We start from the raw sequence: 23,953 nt of genomic DNA on the forward strand, positions 1-23,953 counted from the left end.
CTTTGGCTGCTTCAGCAGTATGTTTGGGGGTCTTTATCGTGCTGGAAGACGAGTCACGGCCCAGGGGTTGTGAGGCTCCTGGCTGGAGACGAGTAAATGTCATGTTTCTGAACACTTCAGAAATCATTCGAACGCTGCTGCTATCAGCAATTATATCATCAATAAAGACCAGCGAGCCATTTCCATTAGTAACCGTACATGTTTCATAGATGTTGGTAGAGCTTGGATCAGCAGTGCGCCTGCTGCCTCACAGTGCGCCTGCTGCCTCACAGTGCGCCTGCTGCCTCATAGTGCGCCTGCTGCCTCACAGTGCGCCTGCTGCCTCACAGTGCGCCTGCTGCCTCACAGTGCGCCTGCTGCCTCACAGTGCGCCTGCTGCCTCACAGTGCGCCTGCTGCCTCACAGTGGATCTTGATGCATCTAAATCATGTTTTGGCAATGTCTCGACTTATCCAGACTGTCAGTCTCATGACGGTAAGCATTACTGGCACTGACAACTCTTTGGTCCTTGTGTTGAGTGATCAACTGTCAGATGCACAGCAAGAGTCAACTCTAGCAGTGTTGTCACGTCTCCTGCGTGTGAACCAACGATGCAGCGATATACAAGTAGTCAGGAAATCGTCGCGTAGCCAATTATACGAATACTTTTGGTCATCTAATATGGTAAATATGTAAATAAGAGCTGAGTTTCCTACAGGATTCACCCAACATGGTTGTAAATGCCATCAATTTAAAACTGAAACTCTGCTCTTTAACCTCGTTGGCAGTGAAGGAGTGCAGAAGGAAAATACAGTTGGCCCTCAGGGAACTTCAGGGAACTGTACAAGTGTAGGGGGGACAATAGGGACCAGACGTGACGCAACAAGAGGGCTCCCTGCATCATGGGGGACAGTGGCATCTTTATCCACGTATTGTGACTCTCACCTCCATGACGACTGATGCCACCACACATGACTAGTACAGGTGTCCTCGCCTGTCGCTGTCTCCACACACATGACTAGTACAGGTGTCCTCGCCTGCCACTGTCTCCATACACATGACTAGTACAGGTGTCCTCGCCTGTCGCTGTCTCCACACACATGACTAGTACAGGTGTCCTCGCCTGTCGCTGCCACCACACACATGACTAGTACAGGTGTCCTCGCCTGTCGCTGTCTCCACACACATGACTAGTACAGGTGTCCTCGCCTGTCGCTGCCACCACACACATGACTAGTACAGGTGTCCTCGCCTGCCGCTGCCACCACACACATGACTAGTACAGGTGTCCTCGCCTGTCGCTGCCACCACACACATGACTAGTACAGGTGTCCTCGCCTGCCGCTGCCACCACACATGACTAGTACAGGTGTCCTCACCTGCCGCTGCCACCACACATGACTAGTACAGGTGTCCTCGCCTGCCACTGTCTCCACACACATGACTAGTACAGGTGTCCTCGCCTGTCGCTGTCTCCACACACATGACTAGTACAGGTGTCCTCGCCTGCCACTGTCTCCACACACATGACTAGTACAGGTGTCCTCGCCTGTCGCTGTCTCCACACATGACTAGTACAGGTGTCCTCGCCTGCCACTGTCTCCACACACATGACTAGTACAGGTGTCCTCGCCTGTTACTGTCTCCACACACATGACTAGTACAGGTGTCCTCGCCTGCCACTGTCTCCACACATGACTAGTACAGGTGTCCTCGCCTGTCGCTGTCTCCACACACATGACTAGTACAGGTGTCCTCGCCTGTCGCTGCCACCACACACATGACTAGTACAGGTGTCCTCGCCTGCCGCTGCCACCACACACATGACTAGTACAGGTGTCCTCACCTGCCGCTGCCACCACACATGACTAGTACAGGTGTCCTCGCCTGTCGCTGTCTCCACACACATGACTAGTACAGGAGTCCTCGCCTGCCGCTGCCACCACACACATGACTAGTACAGGTGTCCTCGCCTGCCGCTGCCACCACACATGACTAGTACAGGTGTCCTCGCCTGTCGCTGCCACCACACACATGACTAGTACAGGTGTCCTCGCCTGCCGCTGCCACCACACATGACTAGTACAGGTGTCCTCACCTGCCGCTGCCACCACACATGACTAGTACAGGTGTCCTCGCCTGCCACTGTCTCCACACACATGACTAGTACAGGTGTCCTCGCCTGTCGCTGTCTCCACACACATGACTAGTACAGGTGTCCTCGCCTGCCACTGTCTCCACACACATGACTAGTACAGGTGTCCTCGCCTGTCGCTGTCTCCACACACATGACTAGTACAGGTGTCCTCGCCTGCTACTGTCTCCACACACACATGGCTAGTACAGGTGTCCTCGCCTGTTACTGTCTCCACACACATGACTAGTACAGGTGTCCTCGCCTGCCACTGTCTCCACACATGACTAGTACAGGTGTCCTCGCCTGCCGCTGCCACCACACACATGACTAGTACAGGTGTCCTCGCCTGCCGCTGCCACCACACACATGACTAGTACAGGTGTCCTCGCCTGCCGCTGCCACCACACACATGACTAGTACAGGTGTCGTCGCTTGCCGCTGCCACCACACACATGACTAGTACAGGTGTCCTCGCCTGCCGCTGCCACCACACATGACTAGTACAGGTGTCCTCGCCTGTCGCTGTCTCCACACATGACTAGTACAGGTGTCCTCGCCTGCACTGTCTCCACACACATGACTAGTACAGGTGTCGTCGCCTGCCGCTGCCACCACACACATGACTAGTACAGGTGTCCTCGCCTGCCACTGTCTCCACACACATGACTAGTACAGGTGTCCTCGCCTTTCACTGTCTCCACACACATGACTAGTACAGGTGTCCTCGCCTGTCGCTGCCACCACACACATGACTAGTACAGGTGTCCTCGCCTGCCGCTGCCACCACACATGACTAGTACAGGTGTCCTCACCTGCCGCTGCCACCACACATGACTAGTACAGGTGTCCTCGCCTGTCGCTGTCTCCACACACATGACTAGTACAGGTGTCCTCGCCTGCCACTGTCTCCACACACATGACTAGTACAGGTGTCCTCGCCTGTCGCTGTCTCCACACACATGACTAGTACAGGTGTCCTCGCCTGCAACTGTCTCCACACACATGACTAGTACAGGTGTCCTCGCCTGCCACTGTCTCCACACATGACTAGTACAGGTGTCCTCGCCTGTCGCTGTCTCCACACACATGACTAGTACAGGTGTCCTCGCCTGCCACTGTCTCCACACACATGACTAGTACAGGTGTCCTCGCCTGTCGCTGTCTCCACACACATGACTAGTACAGGTGTCCTCGCCTGCCACTGTCTCCACACACATGACTAGTACAGGTGTCCTCGCCTGTTACTGTCTCCACACACATGACTAGTACAGGTGTCCTCGCCTGCCACTGTCTCCACACACATGACTAGTACAGGTGTCCTCCCCTGTTACTGTCTCCACACACATGACTAGTACAGGTGTCCTCGCCTGCTACTGTCTCCACACACATGACTAGTACAGGTGTCCTCGCCTGCCACTGTCTCCACACACATGACTAGTACAGGTGTCCTCGCCTGCCGCTGCCACCACACATGACTAGTACAGGTGTCCTCGCCTGCCACTGTCTCCACACATGACTAGTACAGGTGTCCTCGCCTGCCGCTGCCACCACACATGACTAGTACAGGTGTCCTCGCCTGTCGCTGCCACCACACACATGACTAGTACAGGTGTCCTAGCTTGCCGCTGCCACCACACACATGACTAGTACAGGTGTCCTCGCCTGCCGCTGCCACCACACACATGACTAGTACAGGTGTCGTCGCTTGTCGCTGCCACCACACACATGACTAGTACAGGTGTCCTCGCCTGCCGCTGCCACCACACATGACTAGTACAGGTGTCCTCGCCTGTCGCTGCCACCACACACATGACTAGTACAGGTGTCCTCGCCTGCCACTGTCTCCACACACATGACTAGTACAGGTGTCCTCGCCTGCCGCTGCCACCACACACATGACTAGTACAGGTGTCCTCGCCTGCCACTGTCTCCACACACATGACTAGTACAGGTGTCCTCGCCTGCCACTGTCTCCACACATGACTAGTACAGGTGTCCTCGCCTGCCGCTGCCACCACACACATGACTAGTACAGGTGTCCTCGCCTGCCGCTGCCACCACACACATGACTAGTACAGGTGTCCTCGCCTGCCGCTGCCACCACACACATGACTAGTACAGGTGTCGTCGCTTGCCGCTGCCACCACACACATGACTAGTACAGGTGTCCTCGCCTGCCGCTGCCACCACACATGACTAGTACAGGTGTCCTCGCCTGTCGCTGTCTCCACACATGACTAGTACAGGTGTCCTCGCCTGCACTGTCTCCACACACATGACTAGTACAGGTGTCGTCGCCTGCCGCTGCCACATCACACATGACTAGTACAGGTGTCCTCGCCTGCCACTGTCTCCACACACATGACTAGTACAGGTGTCCTCGCCTTTCACTGTCTCCACACACATGACTAGTACAGGTGTCCTCGCCTGTCGCTGCCACCACACACATGACTAGTACAGGTGTCCTCGCCTGCCGCTGCCACCACACATGACTAGTACAGGTGTCCTCACCTGCCGCTGCCACCACACATGACTAGTACAGGTGTCCTCGCCTGCCACTGTCTCCACACACATGACTAGTACAGGTGTCCTCGCCTGTCGCTGTCTCCACACACATGACTAGTACAGGTGTCCTCGCCTGCCACTGTCTCCACACACATGACTAGTACAGGTGTCCTCGCCTGTCGCTGTCTCCACACACATGACTAGTACAGGTGTCCTCGCCTGCAACTGTCTCCACACACATGACTAGTACAGGTGTCCTCGCCTGCCACTGTCTCCACACATGACTAGTACAGGTGTCCTCGCCTGTCGCTGTCTCCACACACATGACTAGTACAGGTGTCCTCGCCTGCCACTGTCTCCACACACATGACTAGTACAGGTGTCCTCGCCTGTCGCTGTCTCCACACACATGACTAGTACAGGTGTCCTCGCCTGCCACTGTCTCCACACACATGACTAGTACAGGTGTCCTCGCCTGTTACTGTCTCCACACACATGACTAGTACAGGTGTCCTCGCCTGCCACTGTCTCCACACACATGACTAGTACAGGTGTCCTCCCCTGTTACTGTCTCCACACACATGACTAGTACAGGTGTCCTCGCCTGCCACTGTCTCCACACACATGACTAGTACAGGTGTCCTCGCCTGTTACTGTCTCCACACACATGACTAGTACAGGTGTCCTCGCCTGCCGCTGCCACCACACATGACTAGTACAGGTGTCCTCGCCTGCTACTGTCTCCACACACATGACTAGTACAGGTGTCCTCGCCTGCCACTGTCTCCACACACATGACTAGTACAGGTGTCCTCGCCTGCCGCTGCCACCACACATGACTAGTACAGGTGTCCTCGCCTGCCACTGTCTCCACACATGACTAGTACAGGTGTCCTCGCCTGCCGCTGCCACCACACATGACTAGTACAGGTGTCCTCGCCTGTCGCTGCCACCACACACATGACTAGTACAGGTGTCCTAGCTTGCCGCTGCCACCACACACATGACTAGTACAGGTGTCCTCGCCTGCCGCTGCCACCACACACATGACTAGTACAGGTGTCGTCGCTTGCCGCTGCCACCACACACATGACTAGTACAGGTGTCCTCGCCTGCCGCTGCCACCACACATGACTAGTACAGGTGTCCTCGCCTGTCGCTGCCACCACACACATGACTAGTACAGGTGTCCTCGCCTGCCACTGTCTCCACACACATGACTAGTACAGGTGTCCTCGCCTGCCGCTGCCACCACACACATGACTAGTACAGGTGTCCTCGCCTGCCACTGTCTCCACACACATGACTAGTACAGGTGTCCTCGCCTGCCACTGTCTCCACACACATGACTAGTACAGGTGTCCTCGCCTGCCACTGTCTCCACACACATGACTAGTACAGGTGTCCTCGCCTGCCGCTGCCACCACACACATGGCTCTAACACATACATTGTGTCTGATTAAAATTATCTTAATCAAATTACAGTTATGAAAGCAATTACCACAGGGGCGCTCATCACAGGGGCGCTCACCACAGGTTCGCTCACTACAGGGGCGCTCACTACAGGGACGCTCACCACAGGGGCGCTCACTACAGGAGCGCTCACCACAGGGGCGCTCACTACAGGGGCGCTCACCACAGGGGCGCTCACTACAGGGGCGCTCACCACAGGGGGCGCTCACTACAGGGGCGCTCACCACAGGGGGCGCTCACCACAGGGGCGCTCACTACAGGGGCGCTCACTACAGGGGCGCTCACCACAGGGGCGCTCACCACAGGGGCGCTCACTACAGGGGCGCTCACTACAGGGGCGCTCACCACAGGGGCGCTCACTACAGGGGCGCTCACCACAGGGGCGCTCACTACAGGGGCGCTCACCACAGGGGCGCTCACTACAGGGGGCGCTCACTACAGGGGCGCTCACCACAAGGGCGCTCACTACAGGGGCGCTCACTACAGGGGCGCTCACCACAGGGGCGCTCACCACAGGGGCGCTCACCACAGGGGCGCTCACTACAGGGGCGCTCACTACAGGGGCGCTCACCACAGGGGCGCTCACTACAGGGGCGCTCACTACAGGGGCGCTCACCACAGGGGCGCTCACCACAGGGGCGCTCACCACAGGGGCGCTCACCACAGGGGCGCTCACCACAGGGGCGCTCACCACAGGGGCGCTCACCACAGGGGCGCTCACCACAGGGGCGCTCACCACAGGGGGTCAACTGGAACTCGTACCAAAAGCTTTGCTCCAGAGAAAACATTACAGCATAAGCGTGAACCTGGACAGAGAGGCGGGAAGCGATGCACGAGAAGCATAAACCGTCTTAAACATGCAGGAACGAAATATATTACACCGGCACGAGTACCGTCTCGCAAGCCGCTCGTCAGCGAGCAGCACGACACCCGGAGCCTGAACCCCGAGCAGCACTACACCCGGAGCCTGAACCCCGAGCAGCACGACACCCGGAGCCTGAACCACGAGCAGCACGACACCCGGAGCCTGAACCCCGAGCAGCACGACACGCGGAGCCTGAACCCCGAGCAGCACGACACCCGGAGCCTGAACCCCGAGCAGCACGACACCCGGAGCCTGAACCCCGAGCAGCACGACACCCGGAGCCTGAACCACGAGCAGCACGACACCCGGAGCCTGAACCCCGAGCAGCACGACACCCGGAGCCTGAACCCCGAGCAACACGACACCCGGAGCCTGAACCCCGAGCAGCACGACACCCGGAGCCTGAACCCCGAGCAGCACGACACCCGGAGCCTGAACCCCGAGCAGCACGACACCCGGAGCCTGAACCCCGAGCAGCACGACACCCGGAGCCTGTGGGAACCGACCTGTGAGATTTATATTTATTTAATTTATATGAATTTATATTTACGTTAATTTATATACTTCGATAGCAATTTGTATAATGTTAAGTGGACTGTATTTCTGCAATAATCTCAATCTCACAAATCGATCCTCTACACATTAGGGGGGGTTTATATTTATATATATATATGCAGCCAATCAAACTACAGTAATAGACTACATACATTGAAAAGGTTCCTTATCTTATAGTACAGCAGGTTAGTACACCAGGTATAACTAGGGTGTAGACACTAATTATCCTCTTTGAGGTAGCTTCTATCACCCAGTAACTGGTGCACAAAATCTTGCTTCCTCGTCTTGACCTGTCAAAAGTGCGCTAGCTGTGAAGCCAGAATCCTATATATGACAAGCTATATCAGAGAAAACACTATACATGGAACAATAAAGACCTGGCTTAATTACCTTTAGTTTGAAGCTATGTCGTGCTCTAACTGGCTCACCCTATATAATGACATTAATGGCCATAAATGAAAGATACATGGGTTTTGGAAAGAACACTTAACTTGAATTTGTTGACAGCGTGTGATAATGGTACACCTTTGGTTTCCATAACACTACGTCCAAGTAAAATTAACAGGAGCCGAATTTGCTCCTGTGTGAGCCTCTGGTCTAGTATAAACAACAATGGCTGCCCCCTCACCACTGACGCCTGGCTTACATTGTCCACATGTCAGAAAGTGATAGAAGGGTCACATTTACTCTACTTTAATATTGATAATTAAGTTAATTTATATGAGATGTTTTATGATGGTAAAGTCCAAAGACTAATGTATTTAAGAATAATTCCCACCATAATAGGTGGTGAATTATAATAGTGTGTGGTGATGATATCCCATTTTCTTTAGACGGTAATTCCACTACAAGTTACGTTTTCTATGGGTAACTTGTTTATACAATACAGCTATTATCTGTATGATTATTAAATGGTGTCGGATTTTCCGACAGAGCCTGAACCACGAGCAGCACGACACCCGGAGCCTGAACCCCGAGCAGCACGACACCCGGAGCCTGAACCCCGAGCAGCACGACACCCGGAGCCTGAACCCCGAGCAGCACGACACCCGGAGCCTGAACCACGAGCAGCACGACACCCGGAGCCTGAACCCCGAGCAGCACGACACCCGGAGCCTGAACCCCGAGCAGCACGACACTCGGAGCCTGAACCCCGAGCAGCACGACACCCGGAGCCTGAACCCCGAGCAGCACGACACCCGGAGCCTGAACCCCGAGCAGCACGACACCTGGAGCCTGAACCACGAGCAGCACGACACCCGGAGCCGGAACCACGAGCAGCACGACACCTGGAGCCTGAACCACGAGCAGCACGACACCTGGAGCCTGAACCACGAGCAGCACGACACCTGGAGCCTGAACCACGAGCAGCACGACACCCGGAGCCTGAACCACCAGCAACACGACACCCGGAGCCTGAACCACCAGCAACACGACACCTGGAGCCTGAACCACCAGCAACACGACACCTGGAGCCTGAACCACCAGCAACACGACACCTGGAGCCTGAACCACCAGCAACACGACACCTGGAGCCTGAACCACCAGCAACACGACACCTGGAGCCTGAACCACCAGCAACACGACACCTGGAGCCTGAACCACGAGCAGCACGACACCCGGAGCCTGAACCACCAGCAACACGACACCTGGAGCCTGAACCACCAGAAACACGACACCTGGAGCCTGAACCACGAGCAGCACGACACCCGGAGCCTGAACCACGAGCAGCACGACACCCGGAGCCTGAACCACGACACCCGGAGCCTGAACCACGACACCCGGAACCTGAACCACCAGCAACACCACACCTGGAGCCTGAACCACCAGCAACACGACACCTTGAGCCTGAACCACCAGCATCACGACACCTGGAACCTGAACCACCAGCAACACGACACCCGGAGCCTGAACCACGAGCAGCACGACACCCGGAGCCTGAACCACAGTAGTAGGGATGGCTCCACACAGGGGATTTTTTTTTTCTGGGAGAAAAATCCCCTGTGCGCCCCAAGGGTTTCAGGTAAATTTAGAATATCCCCTGTGCGCCCCAAGGGTTTCAGGTAAATTTAGAAATTCGTGTTTGTGAGCCAGGGTTTTTCAGGCGAATTTGGGCAGTCACAGATTTTAGAAGTATGGATTTCTTATGAGAAAAATAATTTCCGAGACTTAGAAGTTTGTTAAAGCCTTATGGGAGAAATTCAAATAACGTGTGTAGCACTTTAGGGCTTCCAGGAGAACTCTACGGACATATTTTACATGTTTTCAACTTACAAAATCGTCTATGTAAGCCTTAGTTATTCATATAAATTTAGAAAATCACCTGTGTAAGTCATTGTTTTCAGGGTTTCGTACATCACACCCCCCTCCCTCCCCCCCTTACCTCGCAATCTGTCGCCTCACCTGTGTTTACTTTAGACGTCAGCCAGCCAGTCGGCTCTTAATCTTATCTTATCTTATCCATAATATCTGGACCGTCCCTCCTCTCTCTCTCTCTCTCTCTCCTTTCATTCAGTTCAACTATTTTCCAACATCGTATGTTTGCTCCTTTTCATTAAGCAAGTCAGTATGTTTGCTCCTTTTCATTAAGCAAGTCAGTTTTACACAAATAAATCATGTTAGTAAGCAAGTTCTAGCTCACGTTCCCCACCTTAGTCCCCTGTCGTATAAAGAATACTATCATTCCAATCCCTCTAAATTTAAAAATAATCATATTTCAAATGTAGTTCAATACAGTAATTAGTTACCAAGCTCCAGCTCTTGTCCTCCGCCTTAGCTCTCTCTCGTATCTTCGTTAGTATCAGTCCAGTTTCCCTGAAATTTCTACCCTCTGTATTTCAGACATAGTTTAGTAAATGCAAACAATTATCAAACTCTAGCTCTTGTCCCCAGCTTAGTTCATTTGTACAAAATCATTAGTAACAGTCCAAATTCCCTGAAATTTCTACCCTCTGTATTTCGGGCACCGTAAATAAGATCAAAACAGTTACCAAGCTCCAGCGCTTGTCCTCCGCCTTAGTTCTCTCTCATATCTTTGTAAATAAACCACCAATTTCCCTGAAATTTCTACCCTCTGTATTTCAGACACCGTAAATAAAATCAAGTCAGTTATCGAGCTCCAGCTCTCGTCCCCGCCTTAGTTCTCCTTCGTATCTTTGTAAATAACCCATCAATTTCCCTAAAATTAAAAGCAGACATACTTCAAAGTTAGTAAATAAAATCAAGTCAGTTATCGAGCTCCAGCTCTCGTCCCCCACCCTCTTCCACCCTCAAGTCTTTGTAAATAAACCATCAATTTCCCTGAAATTTTTTACCCTCTGTATTTCAGACATAGTAAATATGAAGTAAACAATTATAAAACTAGCTCTTGTCCTCTGTCCAAGCTCACTTTTGTAAAATCATTACTCTCAGTCCAAATCACCCAACTACATTTTCAGACATAGTAAATAAAAAACCAGTTCAGTTATCAAGTTTCAACTCTTGTGCCCCAGCTTAGTTCATTTGTACAAGTTCTTTATTTTCCAACTAAATCACCCTGAGATTTAAGATCACCGTATTTCTAACGTAGTAAAATTAATCGGGGCATTAACCAAGCTCCATTTCCTCAGCCTTAGATCATCAGACATAAATATATTCGATCAAGTCCCTCTCCAGCCTATCTGTTTATCAGAGTATTTACTTTACCCTTCTCATCCCCAACGTATCAATCCCCAACGTATCAAAACCTTCAATAATCATACTGTATTTGCATATTTTTTCTATATTCAGCTGTGTTCTTCACATTTTGTCCATGTTTTCTATGTTCACTCCATGTTCTTCAAATGTTCACAGTCCCATTCAGTTCATATTTTCACAAGTATCTCCATTTTTTCTGTAATCTTTCTCTTAGTCTCATTACTTTCTCTACAAATTCTAGTCATATTTTCTATGTTTTCACGTTCATCACATGTTCTCTTTACAACTTTTATACTCAATATTCATGCTAACTTCCATATTTTTTGTGTTCTTTGTCAATATTCATGTTCCTCTACAAGTTCATGTTCCTCACAAGATCACTTCGTTTTTCACCTTCACTTACATGTTTTCTACATTCTTTGTCATATTCTCCATGTTCTTCACAAGTCCATTGTTCATTCTTTGTATTCCCTATTCTCCTTATCATGTTTTCATGTTCTCTGTAAGTTCATATTCCCAGCATGTTCACTGTATTCATCAACTTTTTCTTACATGTTTTCTGTGTTCACCGTATGTTCACTGTGTTCATTCCCTTACTTAACCTCAATTTTTTTATGTTCTTTGTTTCTTCCATTCACTAACTAGTTCTTTGTCAAATATTAGCATCAGCAATACAGTTTCCTCAACAATTTTAGTCACCAAGTTTTTATTTGCAAAAACTATGTCAAAGTAATTCTCGTAGTCAACTTAATAGTTCTACCAGCCATATTCTTAAACAAATCTACAATTTATTCAGTTCCAAATTTACAAAGACAAACCTTTCTTGTAACTTCTTAACTAAAAATCTTTCGCCAATCAACTAAAAACATAGTCACTTTCGTCATTTCTCAACTAAACTTATTATCCAGTCAACTAAAAAATAGTCAGAAATAACCTCGTTCAACACTGTTCTTAACTAAAACACCCTTTCTCTTAGCTGAAAATTGTCAAAGGAAACTTCTTTCAGCACTTTCTTAACAGCCGCTATGTTTCATCAAGAAAAAATTGTCAAAGGAAACTTTCCAAAACTGTTCATAACTAGCTTTTATCCATCGTCAATCAACTAAATAATAACTTTCATCATTTCTTAACTAAACTTATTCCCCAGTCATCAGAAAATAGCCGTGTTCTTCATGTTTCATTGTCATTTCATAACTAAAATTATCCATCAATCAACAGAAAAAGCCATGTTCATCATGTTTTGTCTTTTGCTTAACTAAAATTATGTTTTGTCAAGTAAGAAAAAATAACCAAAGATATCTTTCATCGCTGTTCTTAACTGACATTATACTTTGGGGAGCACAAAAATAGTCTCCCTCGTCATGTTTTGTCTTTTTCCTTAACTAAAGTATTCATCAGTCAACTAAAAATAATTGCTTCATCATGTTTCCTTGTCATTTCTTAACTGAAATATCACTTCTCTCATCTGAAATAGTCAGGATTAACCTCATTCAACACCGTTCTTAACTAAAGTAACCTTTTGCTTAGCTAAAAATTGTCAAAGGAATCTTTTCAGCACTGTTCATAACTAACTTTATCCATCGTCAAGTAAGAAAATATAGTCAAAGATATCTATCATCGTCGTTCTTAACTGACATTTATACTTTGTGGAGCACTAAAATAGTCAAATGTAACTTTTTCAACACTTTCGTAACTAAAATTATATGTCGCTAAGTAAGAAAAATAGTCAAAGGTGCTCTTCTTTACACCAAAGTTACTCTTCGAGAAATCAAAGACTCTCTTCAATACATCAAGGACTTACTCAAAGACACCAAAGTTACACTCTAAGACATCCTTCGAGACATCAAAGACTTCAATGGGACTCTTCCATTCATCAAAGACATTCTCTAAGCCCTCAAAGTTATTCTCAGCACAATCAAAAGTTATTCCAAGACAACAAAAGTCATTCTCAGAGCTATCAAAATTATTCTCGGAGTCATCAAAAGGTATTCTCTAACTCACTTTTGGTCATTAAAGTTAAGTTCTATGTTATAAAAGTTTGTCTCAGAGACATCTAAAGTTAATCTTAGAGTTATCAAATGTAATCTCTAACTCTCTTTTGTTCATCAAAGTTGATCTCAGAGTTAACAAAGGTAATCTCTAACTCACTCTCGTTCATCAAAGTTATTCAAAGAGCTAACAAAAGTTATTCTCAGAGTCACCTTCGTTCTTCAGAGATACTTTCCAAAACATCTTTATTCATCAAAGTTATTCTCAGAGGCATAAAAGTCATTCTCAGAGCTATCAAACTTGTTCTCAAAGTCATCAAACTTATTCACAGAGTCATCAAAGTTAATCTAAGACATCATTTTTCATCAAAGATATTCTCTCTAAACCATCAATGTTCTTCTCTAAGACATAAAAGTTATTCTCAGACTCACCTTCGTTCGTCAGAGAAACTTTCAAAACATCTTTGTTCATCAAACTTGTTTTCAAAGTCATCAAAAGTTAATCTAAGACATCTTCTTTCATCAAAGTTATTTTCAGAGACATCTAAAGTTATTCTCAGAGCTATCAAACTTGTTCTCAGAGTCATCAAATGTTATTCTCGAAGTCATCAAAGTTATTTTCAGAGACATCTAAAGTTAATTTCTATGTTATAAAGTTATTCTCAGAGACATCTAAAGTTAATCTTGGTCATCAAAGTTGTTCTCTAAACATCAATGTTGTTCTCCAAGACATCAAAGATGTTCTCAAAATCATAAAAGTTATTCCCAGAGCTATCAAAGTTAATCTCAGAGTTATCCAAAGATATTCTCATGTCCACAAAAGTTATTCCAAGAGACGTCAAAGTTGTTTCAAAGACTTCAAAGTTAATCTCAGAGTTATCCAAAGACATTCTCAGAGACATCTAAAGTTATTCTCTAAGACATCAAAGTTGTTCTAAGAGTTATCAAAAGTTATTCTCAGTCATGATATGTTATTCTCTAACTCACTTCCATTCATCAAAGACATTCTCTAAGTCCTGAAAGTTATTCTCTAAGACAACAAAGTCTTTCTCAGAGCTACCAAAGATGTTCTCTAAATCATAAAAGTTAATCTTAACTCACCTTCGTTCATTAGAGAAACTTTCCAATCCATATTCGTTGACCAGAGTTATTCTCAGAGTCATCAAAGCGATCTCTAATTCATCTTCGTTCTCCAAAGTTGTTCTCTAAGACACCTTCATTCATCAAAGAAACTCTCCTTCTTCCATCATGTTATTCTTTAAGACATCTTCAGGCATAAAATTTCTCCCCAAATGTAACTAGTTCAGCTTTTCATATCAAACGTACACTTCTGTTAAAATATATTTTCTTAGACATTTTACCTTTTAAACTGTTCTCTGATCTACACTGTTCAAACCTACGTAACCTATCCTCTCCACACAATGTTACTTAGTTAACGTAACGTTCCTAAACCTAACTTTACCTATCCTAACATACCTTACCTTACCTTCCCTAACTTAACCTAACTTTACCTATCCTAACTTAACTTACCTAACTTATTCTGCTTAACATAACTTACCTTACCTTCCCTATCTTACCTAACTTTACCTATCCTATCCTAACTTACCTTACCTTCCCTAACTTAACCTAACTTTACCTATCCTAACTTAACTTACCTAACTTATTCTGCTTAACATAACTTACCTTACCTTCCCTATCTTACCTGACTTTACCTATCCTATCCTAACCTAACTTGTCTTACCTAACTTAATCTTACTTTCCCAAACTGATGTATCCTAACTTATCTAGTCCAACCAGACATGATCTAACTTAAGTATTCCTTCTTGTCTTTGTGTTTCGTCAATCATTGTCTCATATTCATTTACTCATTTCATTAGTTAATTTCTCAAATGGTCACTTATGCATTTCAAGTGCTATTTGTTAGAGATTGAATATTTAAGCATTTCAAAGAATTATAATTTCTCAAATGGACGTTTTTGCATTTCAAGTGCTATTTGCTAGAGATTGAATATTTAAGCATTTCAAAGAATTTTTGTTATATATGGGCATTTACTCATTTCAAGGGATAATTTCTCAAATGGACGTTTTTGCATTTCAAGTGTTATTTGTTTAAGATTGGGTATTTAACCATTTCAAAGGATTTTGTTATATATGGGAACTTACTCGTTTCAAGGGCTAATTTCTCAAATGGTCATTTTTGCAGATCAAGGGTTATTTGTTAAAGTTCATCAAGTTGCCCATAAGTTGTATTAGTAGGTTCTATCTTATGTTCTTATTCCCCAACCCCTTAACCTAACCTCTTGTAATCTTAGTGTATTTAGTAGGTTCTATCTTATGTTCTTATTCCCCAACCCTTTAACCTATCCTTTCAGATGTAGTTTGTTGAATATATTATCCTTTTCCTAACCTTTCAGATGTAGTTTGTTGAATATATTATCTTTTTCCTAACCTTTCAGATGTAGTTTTGTTTCTCCTTTTGTATATTTTTACCCAAACCATCTTTCCTTCTTTACTTTGATTCTCCTACTCCTTCTAACCCTCCTTTTCTATCTCTCTCCCTTATTCTCTCTCTTCCTCCCCTCTCTCTCCCTCATTTGCTCAAATGCTCTCTTGTTTCTCAAATTCAAGTCTTATTGCTCCCATTCTCACACCCTCATTCTCATTCACTTAGTTTTTCTTTTTCTCAATTCAAGTCTTATTGCTCCCATTCTCACACCCTCATTCTCATTCACTTAGTTTTTCTTTTTCTCAATTCAAGTCTTAGTGCTCCCATGCCCACACTCTCTCTCATTCTCTCTTCTTTGGTCCCATTTTCTTCCGCCCCCTCTCTCTTACTCCTTGCTCTTCTTTCATGCTCTCAATCCCTTGAGCTCTTGTTTCTCAATTTCAAGTCTTAGTAGATCTGATTCTTTACTATTGTAATTTTATTATTACTATGATAAAGAATGAACTTATATGTGAAAACAAAGTAAAGAAGGAAAGATGGTTAAGTGGGATGGTGGGTTTGGGTAAAATATACAAAAACAAGAAACAAAGCTACATCTGAAAGGTTAGGAAAAGGATAATATATTCAACAAACTACATCTGAAAGGTTAGGAAAAGGATAATATATTCAACAAACTACATCTGAAAGGATAGGTTAAAGGGTTGGGGAATAAGAACATAAGATAGAACCTACTAAATACACTAAGATTACAAGAGGTTAGGTTAAGGGGTTGGGGAATAAGAACATAAGATAGAACCTACTAATACAACTTATGGGCAACTTGATGAACTTTAACAAATAACCCTTGATCTGCAAAAATGACCATTTGAGAAATTAGCCCTTGAAACGAGTAAGTTCCCATATATAACAAAATCCTTTGAAATGGTTAAATACCCAATCTTAAACAAATAACACTTGAAATGCAAAAACGTCCATTTGAGAAATTATCCCTTGAAATGAGTAAATGCCCATATATAACAAAAATTCTTTGAAATGCTTAAATATTCAATCTCTAGCAAATAGCACTTGAAATGCAAAAACGTCCATTTGAGAAATTATAATTCTTTGAAATGCTTAAATATTCAATCTCTAACAAATAGCACTTGAAATGCATAAGTGACCATTTGAGAAATTAACTAATGAAATGAGTAAATGAATATGAGACAATGATTGACGAAACACAAAGACAAGAAGGAATACTTAAGTTAGATCATGTCTGGTTGGACTAGATAAGTTAGGATACATCAGTTTGGGAAAGTAAGATTAAGTTAGGTAAGACAAGTTAGGTTAGGATAGGATAGGTAAAGTCAGGTAAGATAGGGAAGGTAAGGTAAGTTATGTTAAGCAGAATAAGTTAGGTAAGTTAAGTTAGGATAGGTAAAGTTAGGTTAAGTTAGGGAAGGTAAGGTAAGTTAGGATAGGATAGGTAAAGTTAGGTAAGATAGGGAAGGTAAGGTAAGTTATGTTAAGCAGAATAAGTTAGGTAAGTTAAGTTAGGATAGGTAAAGTTAGGTTAAGTTAGGGAAGGTAAGGTAAGGTATGTTAGGATAGGTAAAGTTAGGTTTAGGAACGTTACGTTAACTAAGTAACATTGTGTGGAGAGGATAGGTTACGTAGGTTTGAACAGTGTAGATCAGAGAACAGTTTAAAAGGTAAAATGTCTAAGAAAATATATTTTAACAGAAGTGTACGTTTGATATGAAAAGCTGAACTAGTTACATTTGGGGAGAAATTTTATGCCTGAAGATGTCTTAAAGAATAACATGATGGAAGAAGGAGAGTTTCTTTGATGAATGAAGGTGTCTTAGAGAACAACTTTGGAGAACGAAGATGAATTAGAGATCGCTTTGATGACTCTGAGAATAACTCTGGTCAACGAATATGGATTGGAAAGTTTCTCTAATGAACGAAGGTGAGTTAAGATTAACTTTTATGATTTAGAGAACATCTTTGGTAGCTCTGAGAAAGACTTTGTTGTCTTAGAGAATAACTTTCAGGACTTAGAGAATGTCTTTGATGAATGGAAGTGAGTTAGAGAATAACATATCATGACTGAGAATAACTTTTGATAACTCTTAGAACAACTTTGATGTCTTAGAGAATAACTTTAGATGTCTCTGAGAATGTCTTTGGATAACTCTGAGATTAACTTTGAAGTCTTTGAAACAACTTTGACGTCTCTTGGAATAACTTTTGTGGACATGAGAATATCTTTGGATAACTCTGAGATTAACTTTGATAGCTCTGGGAATAACTTTTATGATTTTGAGAACATCTTTGATGTCTTGGAGAACAACATTGATGTTTAGAGAACAACTTTGATGACCAAGATTAACTTTAGATGTCTCTGAGAATAACTTTATAACATAGAAATTAACTTTAGATGTCTCTGAAAATAACTTTGATGACTTCGAGAATAACATTTGATGACTCTGAGAACAAGTTTGATAGCTCTGAGAATAACTTTAGATGTCTCTGAAAATAACTTTGATGAAAGAAGATGTCTTAGATTAACTTTTGATGACTTTGAAAACAAGTTTGATGAACAAAGATGTTTTGAAAGTTTCTCTGACGAACGAAGGTGAGTCTGAGAATAACTTTTATGTCTTAGAGAAGAACATTGATGGTTTAGAGAGAATATCTTTGATGAAAAATGATGTCTTAGATTAACTTTGATGACTCTGTGAATAAGTTTGATGACTTTGAGAACAAGTTTGATAGCTCTGAGAATGACTTTTATGCCTCTGAGAATAACTTTGATGAATAAAGATGTTTTGGAAAGTATCTCTGAAGAACGAAGGTGACTCTGAGAATAACTTTTGTTAGCTCTTTGAATAACTTTGATGAACGAGAGTGAGTTAGAGATTACCTTTGTTAACTCTGAGATCAACTTTGATGAACAAAAGAGAGTTAGAGATTACATTTGATAACTCTAAGATTAACTTTAGATGTCTCTGAGACAAACTTTTATAACATAGAACTTAACTTTAATGACCAAAAGTGAGTTAGAGAATACCTTTTGATGACTCCGAGAATAATTTTGATAGCTCTGAGAATGACTTTTGTTGTCTTGGAATAACTTTTGATTGTGCTGAGAATAACTTTGAGGGCTTAGAGAATGTCTTTGATGAATGGAAGAGTCCCATTGAAGTCTTTGATGTCTCGAAGGATGTCTTAGAGTGTAACTTTGGTGTCTTTGAGTAAGTCCTTGATGTATTGAAGAGAGTCTTTGATTTCTCGAAGAGTAACTTTGGTGTAAAGAAGAGCACCTTTGACTATTTTTCTTACTTAGCGACATATAATTTTAGTTACGAAAGTGTTGAAAAAGTTACATTTGACTATTTTAGTGCTCCACAAAGTATAAATGTCAGTTAAGAACGACGATGATAGATATCTTTGACTATATTTTCTTACTTGACGATGGATAAAGTTAGTTATGAACAGTGCTGAAAAGATTCCTTTGACAATTTTTAGCTAAGCAAAAGGTTACTTTAGTTAAGAACGGTGTTGAATGAGGTTAATCCTGACTATTTCAGATGAGAGAAGTGATATTTCAGTTAAGAAATGACAAGGAAACATGATGAAGCAATTATTTTTAGTTGACTGATGAATACTTTAGTTAAGGAAAAAGACAAAACATGACGAGGGAGACTATTTTTGTGCTCCCCAAAGTATAATGTCAGTTAAGAACAGCGATGAAAGATATCTTTGGTTATTTTTTCTTACTTGACAAAACATAATTTTAGTTAAGCAAAAGACAAAACATGATGAACATGGCTTTTTCTGTTGATTGATGGATAATTTTAGTTATGAAATGACAATGAAACATGAAGAACACGGCTATTTTCTGATGACTGGGGAATAAGTTTAGTTAAGAAATGATGAAAGTTATTATTTAGTTGATTGACGATGGATAAAAGCTAGTTATGAACAGTTTTGGAAAGTTTCCTTTGACAATTTTTTCTTGATGAAACATAGCGGCTGTTAAGAAAGTGCTGAAAGAAGTTTCCTTTGACAATTTTCAGCTAAGAGAAAGGGTGTTTTAGTTAAGAACAGTGTTGAACGAGGTTATTTCTGACTATTTTTTAGTTGACTGGATAATAAGTTTAGTTGAGAAATGACGAAAGTGACTATGTTTTTAGTTGATTGGCGAAAGATTTTTAGTTAAGAAGTTACAAGAAAGGTTTGTCTTTGTAAATTTGGAACTGAATAAATTGTAGATTTGTTTAAGAATATGGCTGGTAGAACTATTAAGTTGACTACGAGAATTACTTTGACATAGTTTTTGCAAATAAAAACTTGGTGACTAAAATTGTTGAGGAAACTGTATTGCTGATGCTAATATTTGACAAAGAACTAGTTAGTGAATGGAAGAAACAAAGAACATAAAAAAATTGAGGTTAAGTAAGGGAATGAACACAGTGAACATACGGTGAACACAGAAAACATGTAAGAAAAAGTTGATGAATACAGTGAACATGCTGGGAATATGAACTTACAGAGAACATGAAAACATGATAAGGAGAATAGGGAATACAAAGAATGAACAATGGACTTGTGAAGAACATGGAGAATATGACAAAGAATGTAGAAAACATGTAAGTGAAGGTGAAAAACGAAGTGATCTTGTGAGGAACATGAACTTGTAGAGGAACATGAATATTGACAAAGAACACAAAAAATATGGAAGTTAGCATGAATATTGAGTATAAAAGTTGTAAAGAGAACATGTGATGAACGTGAAAACATAGAAAATATGACTAGAATTTGTAGAGAAAGTAATGAGACTAAGAGAAAGATTACAGAAAAAATGGAGATACTTGTGAAAATATGAACTGAATGGGACTGTGAACATTTGAAGAACATGGAGTGAACATAGAAAACATGGACAAAATGTGAAGAACACAGCTGAATATAGAAAAAATATGCAAATACAGTATGATTATTGAAGGTTTTGATACGTTGGGGATTGATACGTTGGGGATGAGAAGGGTAAAGTAAATACTCTGATAAACAGATAGGCTGGAGAGGGACTTGATCGAATATATTTATGTCTGATGATCTAAGGCTGAGGAAATGGAGCTTGGTTAATGCCCCGATTAATTTTACTACGTTAGAAATACGGTGATCTTAAATCTCAGGGTGATTTAGTTGGAAAATAAAGAACTTGTACAAATGAACTAAGCTGGGGCACAAGAGTTGAAACTTGATAACTGAACTGGTTTTTTATTTACTATGTCTGAAAATGTAGTTGGGTGATTTGGACTGAGAGTAATGATTTTACAAAAGTGAGCTTGGACAGAGGACAAGAGCTAGTTTTATAATTGTTTACTTCATATTTACTATGTCTGAAATACAGAGGGTAAAAAATTTCAGGGAAATTGATGGTTTATTTACAAAGACTTGAGGGTGGAAGAGGGTGGGGGACGAGAGCTGGAGCTCGATAACTGACTTGATTTTATTTACTAACTTTGAAGTATGTCTGCTTTTAATTTTAGGGAAATTGATGGGTTATTTACAAAGATACGAAGGAGAACTAAGGCGGGGACGAGAGCTGGAGCTCGATAACTGACTTGATTTTATTTACGGTGTCTGAAATACAGAGGGTAGAAATTTCAGGGAAATTGGTGGTTTATTTACAAAGATATGAGAGAGAACTAAGGCGGAGGACAAGCGCTGGAGCTTGGTAACTGTTTTGATCTTATTTACGGTGCCCGAAATACAGAGGGTAGAAATTTCAGGGAATTTGGACTGTTACTAATGATTTTGTACAAATGAACTAAGCTGGGGACAAGAGCTAGAGTTTGATAATTGTTTGCATTTACTAAACTATGTCTGAAATACAGAGGGTAGAAATTTCAGGGAAACTGGACTGATACTAACGAAGATACGAGAGAGAGCTAAGGCGGAGGACAAGAGCTGGAGCTTGGTAACTAATTACTGTATTGAACTACATTTGAAATATGATTATTTTTAAATTTAGAGGGATTGGAATGATAGTATTCTTTATACGACAGGGGACTAAGGTGGGGAACGTGAGCTAGAACTTGCTTACTAACATGATTTATTTGTGTAAAACTGACTTGCTTAATGAAAAGGAGCAAACATACTGACTTGCTTAATGAAAAGGAGCAAACATACGATGTTGGAAAATAGTTGAACTGAATGAAAGGAGAGAGAGAGAGAGAGAGAGGAGGGACGGTCCAGATATTATGGATAAGATAAGATAAGATTAAGAGCCGACTGGCTGGCTGACGTCTAAAGTAAACACAGGTGAGGCGACAGATTGCGAGGTAAGGGGGGGAGGGAGGGGGGTGTGATGTACGAAACCCTGAAAACAATGACTTACACAGGTGATTTTCTAAATTTATATGAATAACTAAGGCTTACATAGACGATTTTGTAAGTTGAAAACATGTAAAATATGTCCGTAGAGTTCTCCTGGAAGCCCTAAAGTGCTACACACGTTATTTGAATTTCTCCCATAAGGCTTTAACAAACTTCTAAGTCTCGGAAATTATTTTTCTCATAAGAAATCCATACTTCTAAAATCTGTGACTGCCCAAATTCGCCTGAAAAACCCTGGCTCACAAACACGAATTTCTAAATTTACCTGAAACCCTTGGGGCGCACAGGGGATATTCTAAATTTACCTGAAACCCTTGGGGCGCACAGGGGATTTTTCTCCCAGAAAAAAAAAATCCCCTGTGTGGAGCCATCCCTACTACTAACCACGACACCCGGAGCTTGAACCACGACACCCGGAGCCTGAACCACGAGCAGCACGACACCCGGAGCCTGAACCACGACACCCGGAGCTTGAACCACGACACCCGGAGCCTGAACCACGAGCAGCAGGACACCCGGAGCCTGAACCACGACACCCGGAGCCTGAACCACGATACCCGGAACCTGAACCACCAGCAACACCACACCTGGAGCCTGAACCACCAGCAACACGACACCTGGAGCCTGAACCACCAGCAACACGACACCTGGAGCCTGAACCACCAGCAACACGACACCTGGAGCCTGAACCACCAGCAACACGACACCTGGAGCCTGAACCACCAGCAACACGACACCTGGAGCCTGAACCACCAGCAACACGACACCTGGAGCCTGAACCACCAGCAACACGACACCTGGAGCCTGAACCACCAGCAACACGACACCTGGAGCCTGAACCACCAGCAACACGACACCTGGAGCCTGAACCACCAGCAACACGACACCTGGAGCCTGAACCACCAGCAACACGACACCTGGAGCCTGAACCACCAGCAACACGACACCTGGAGCCTGAACCACCAGCAACACGACACCTGGAGCCTGATCCACCAGCAACACGACACCTGGAGCCTGATCCACCAGCAACACGACACCTGGAGCCTGAACCACCAGCAACACGACACCTGGAGCCTGAACCACCAGCAACACCACACCTGGAGCCTGATCCACCAGCAACACGACACCTGGAGCCTGAACCACCAGCAACACGACACCTGGAGCCTGAACCACCAGCAACACGACACCTGGAGCCTGAACCACCAGCAACACGACACCTGGAGCCTGAACCACCAGCAACACGACACCTGGAGCCTGAACCACCAGCAACACCACACCTGGAGCCTGAACCACCAGCAACACGACACCTGGAGCCTGATCCACCAGCAACACGACACCCGGAGCCTGAACCACCAGCAACACGACACCTGGAGCCTGAACCACCAGCAACACGACACCTGGAGCCTGAACCACCAGCAACACCACACCTGGAGCCTGATCCACCAGCAACACGACACCTGGAGCCTGAACCACCAGCAACACGACACCTGGAGCCTGAACCACCAGCAACACCACACCTGGAGCCTGAACCACCAGTAACACGACACCTGGAGCCTGAACCACCATCAACACGACACCTGGAGCCTGAACCACCAGCAACATCACACCTGGAGCCTGAACCACCAGCAACACCACACCTGGAGCCTGATCCACCAGCAACACGACACCCGGAGCCTAAACCACGAGCAGCACGACATTCGCATTATATCCCCGAATTCTGATATTATATATATTCTGATGACTTATCAAGAGGGACGGCGGCGGAGTGTGTTCCCAGCGGACTTTGTGGCTGTTTCAGGCCAGCGCGGGGCGCTTTGTGGGCTCTGGAGGGCAAAGGGGAGACTGCTTTACATCCTCTTTGTGCTCAGACCTCGGGTTGGCCAGCCCCTTCCTCTTGCTCTTTTGTCACCCCTCAACCTGGCCACATTTTTACGCGGGTCTTT

The 23,953-nt window shown here is 44.4% G+C and overlaps 1 protein-coding gene across 1 annotated transcript; it reads left to right on the forward strand.

Moving 5' to 3' along the window:
- Positions 1-438: 438 nt before the first annotated feature.
- Positions 439-23,731, forward strand: LOC138365229 (involucrin-like). The gene is made up of 4 exons (XM_069325493.1): positions 439-663; positions 6,909-7,467; positions 8,404-9,462; positions 22,446-23,731. Exons 1-4 carry the CDS (start codon positions 439-441, stop codon positions 23,729-23,731), a joined length of 3,129 nt encoding a protein of 1,042 aa, XP_069181594.1.
- The last annotated feature ends 222 nt before the right edge of the window (positions 23,732-23,953 follow it).

Source organism: Procambarus clarkii, chromosome 16, assembly GCF_040958095.1.
Source record: "Procambarus clarkii isolate CNS0578487 chromosome 16, FALCON_Pclarkii_2.0, whole genome shotgun sequence".
NCBI classification, from domain to species: domain Eukaryota; kingdom Metazoa; phylum Arthropoda; class Malacostraca; order Decapoda; family Cambaridae; genus Procambarus; species Procambarus clarkii.

Excerpts from the sequence above, each read along its gene's own strand:
- LOC138365229 (XM_069325493.1), top strand. The coding sequence starts at position 439 with ATGTCTCGACTTATCCAGACTGTCAGTCTCATGACGGTAAGCATTACT. Across the intron at positions 664-6,908 it reads ACTTTTGGTCATCTAATATG|AGAGGCGGGAAGCGATGCAC; the intron begins GTAAATATGTAA and ends GAACCTGGACAG. Across the intron at positions 7,468-8,403 it reads GAGCCTGTGGGAACCGACCT|CTATTATCTGTATGATTATT; the intron begins GTGAGATTTATA and ends TATACAATACAG.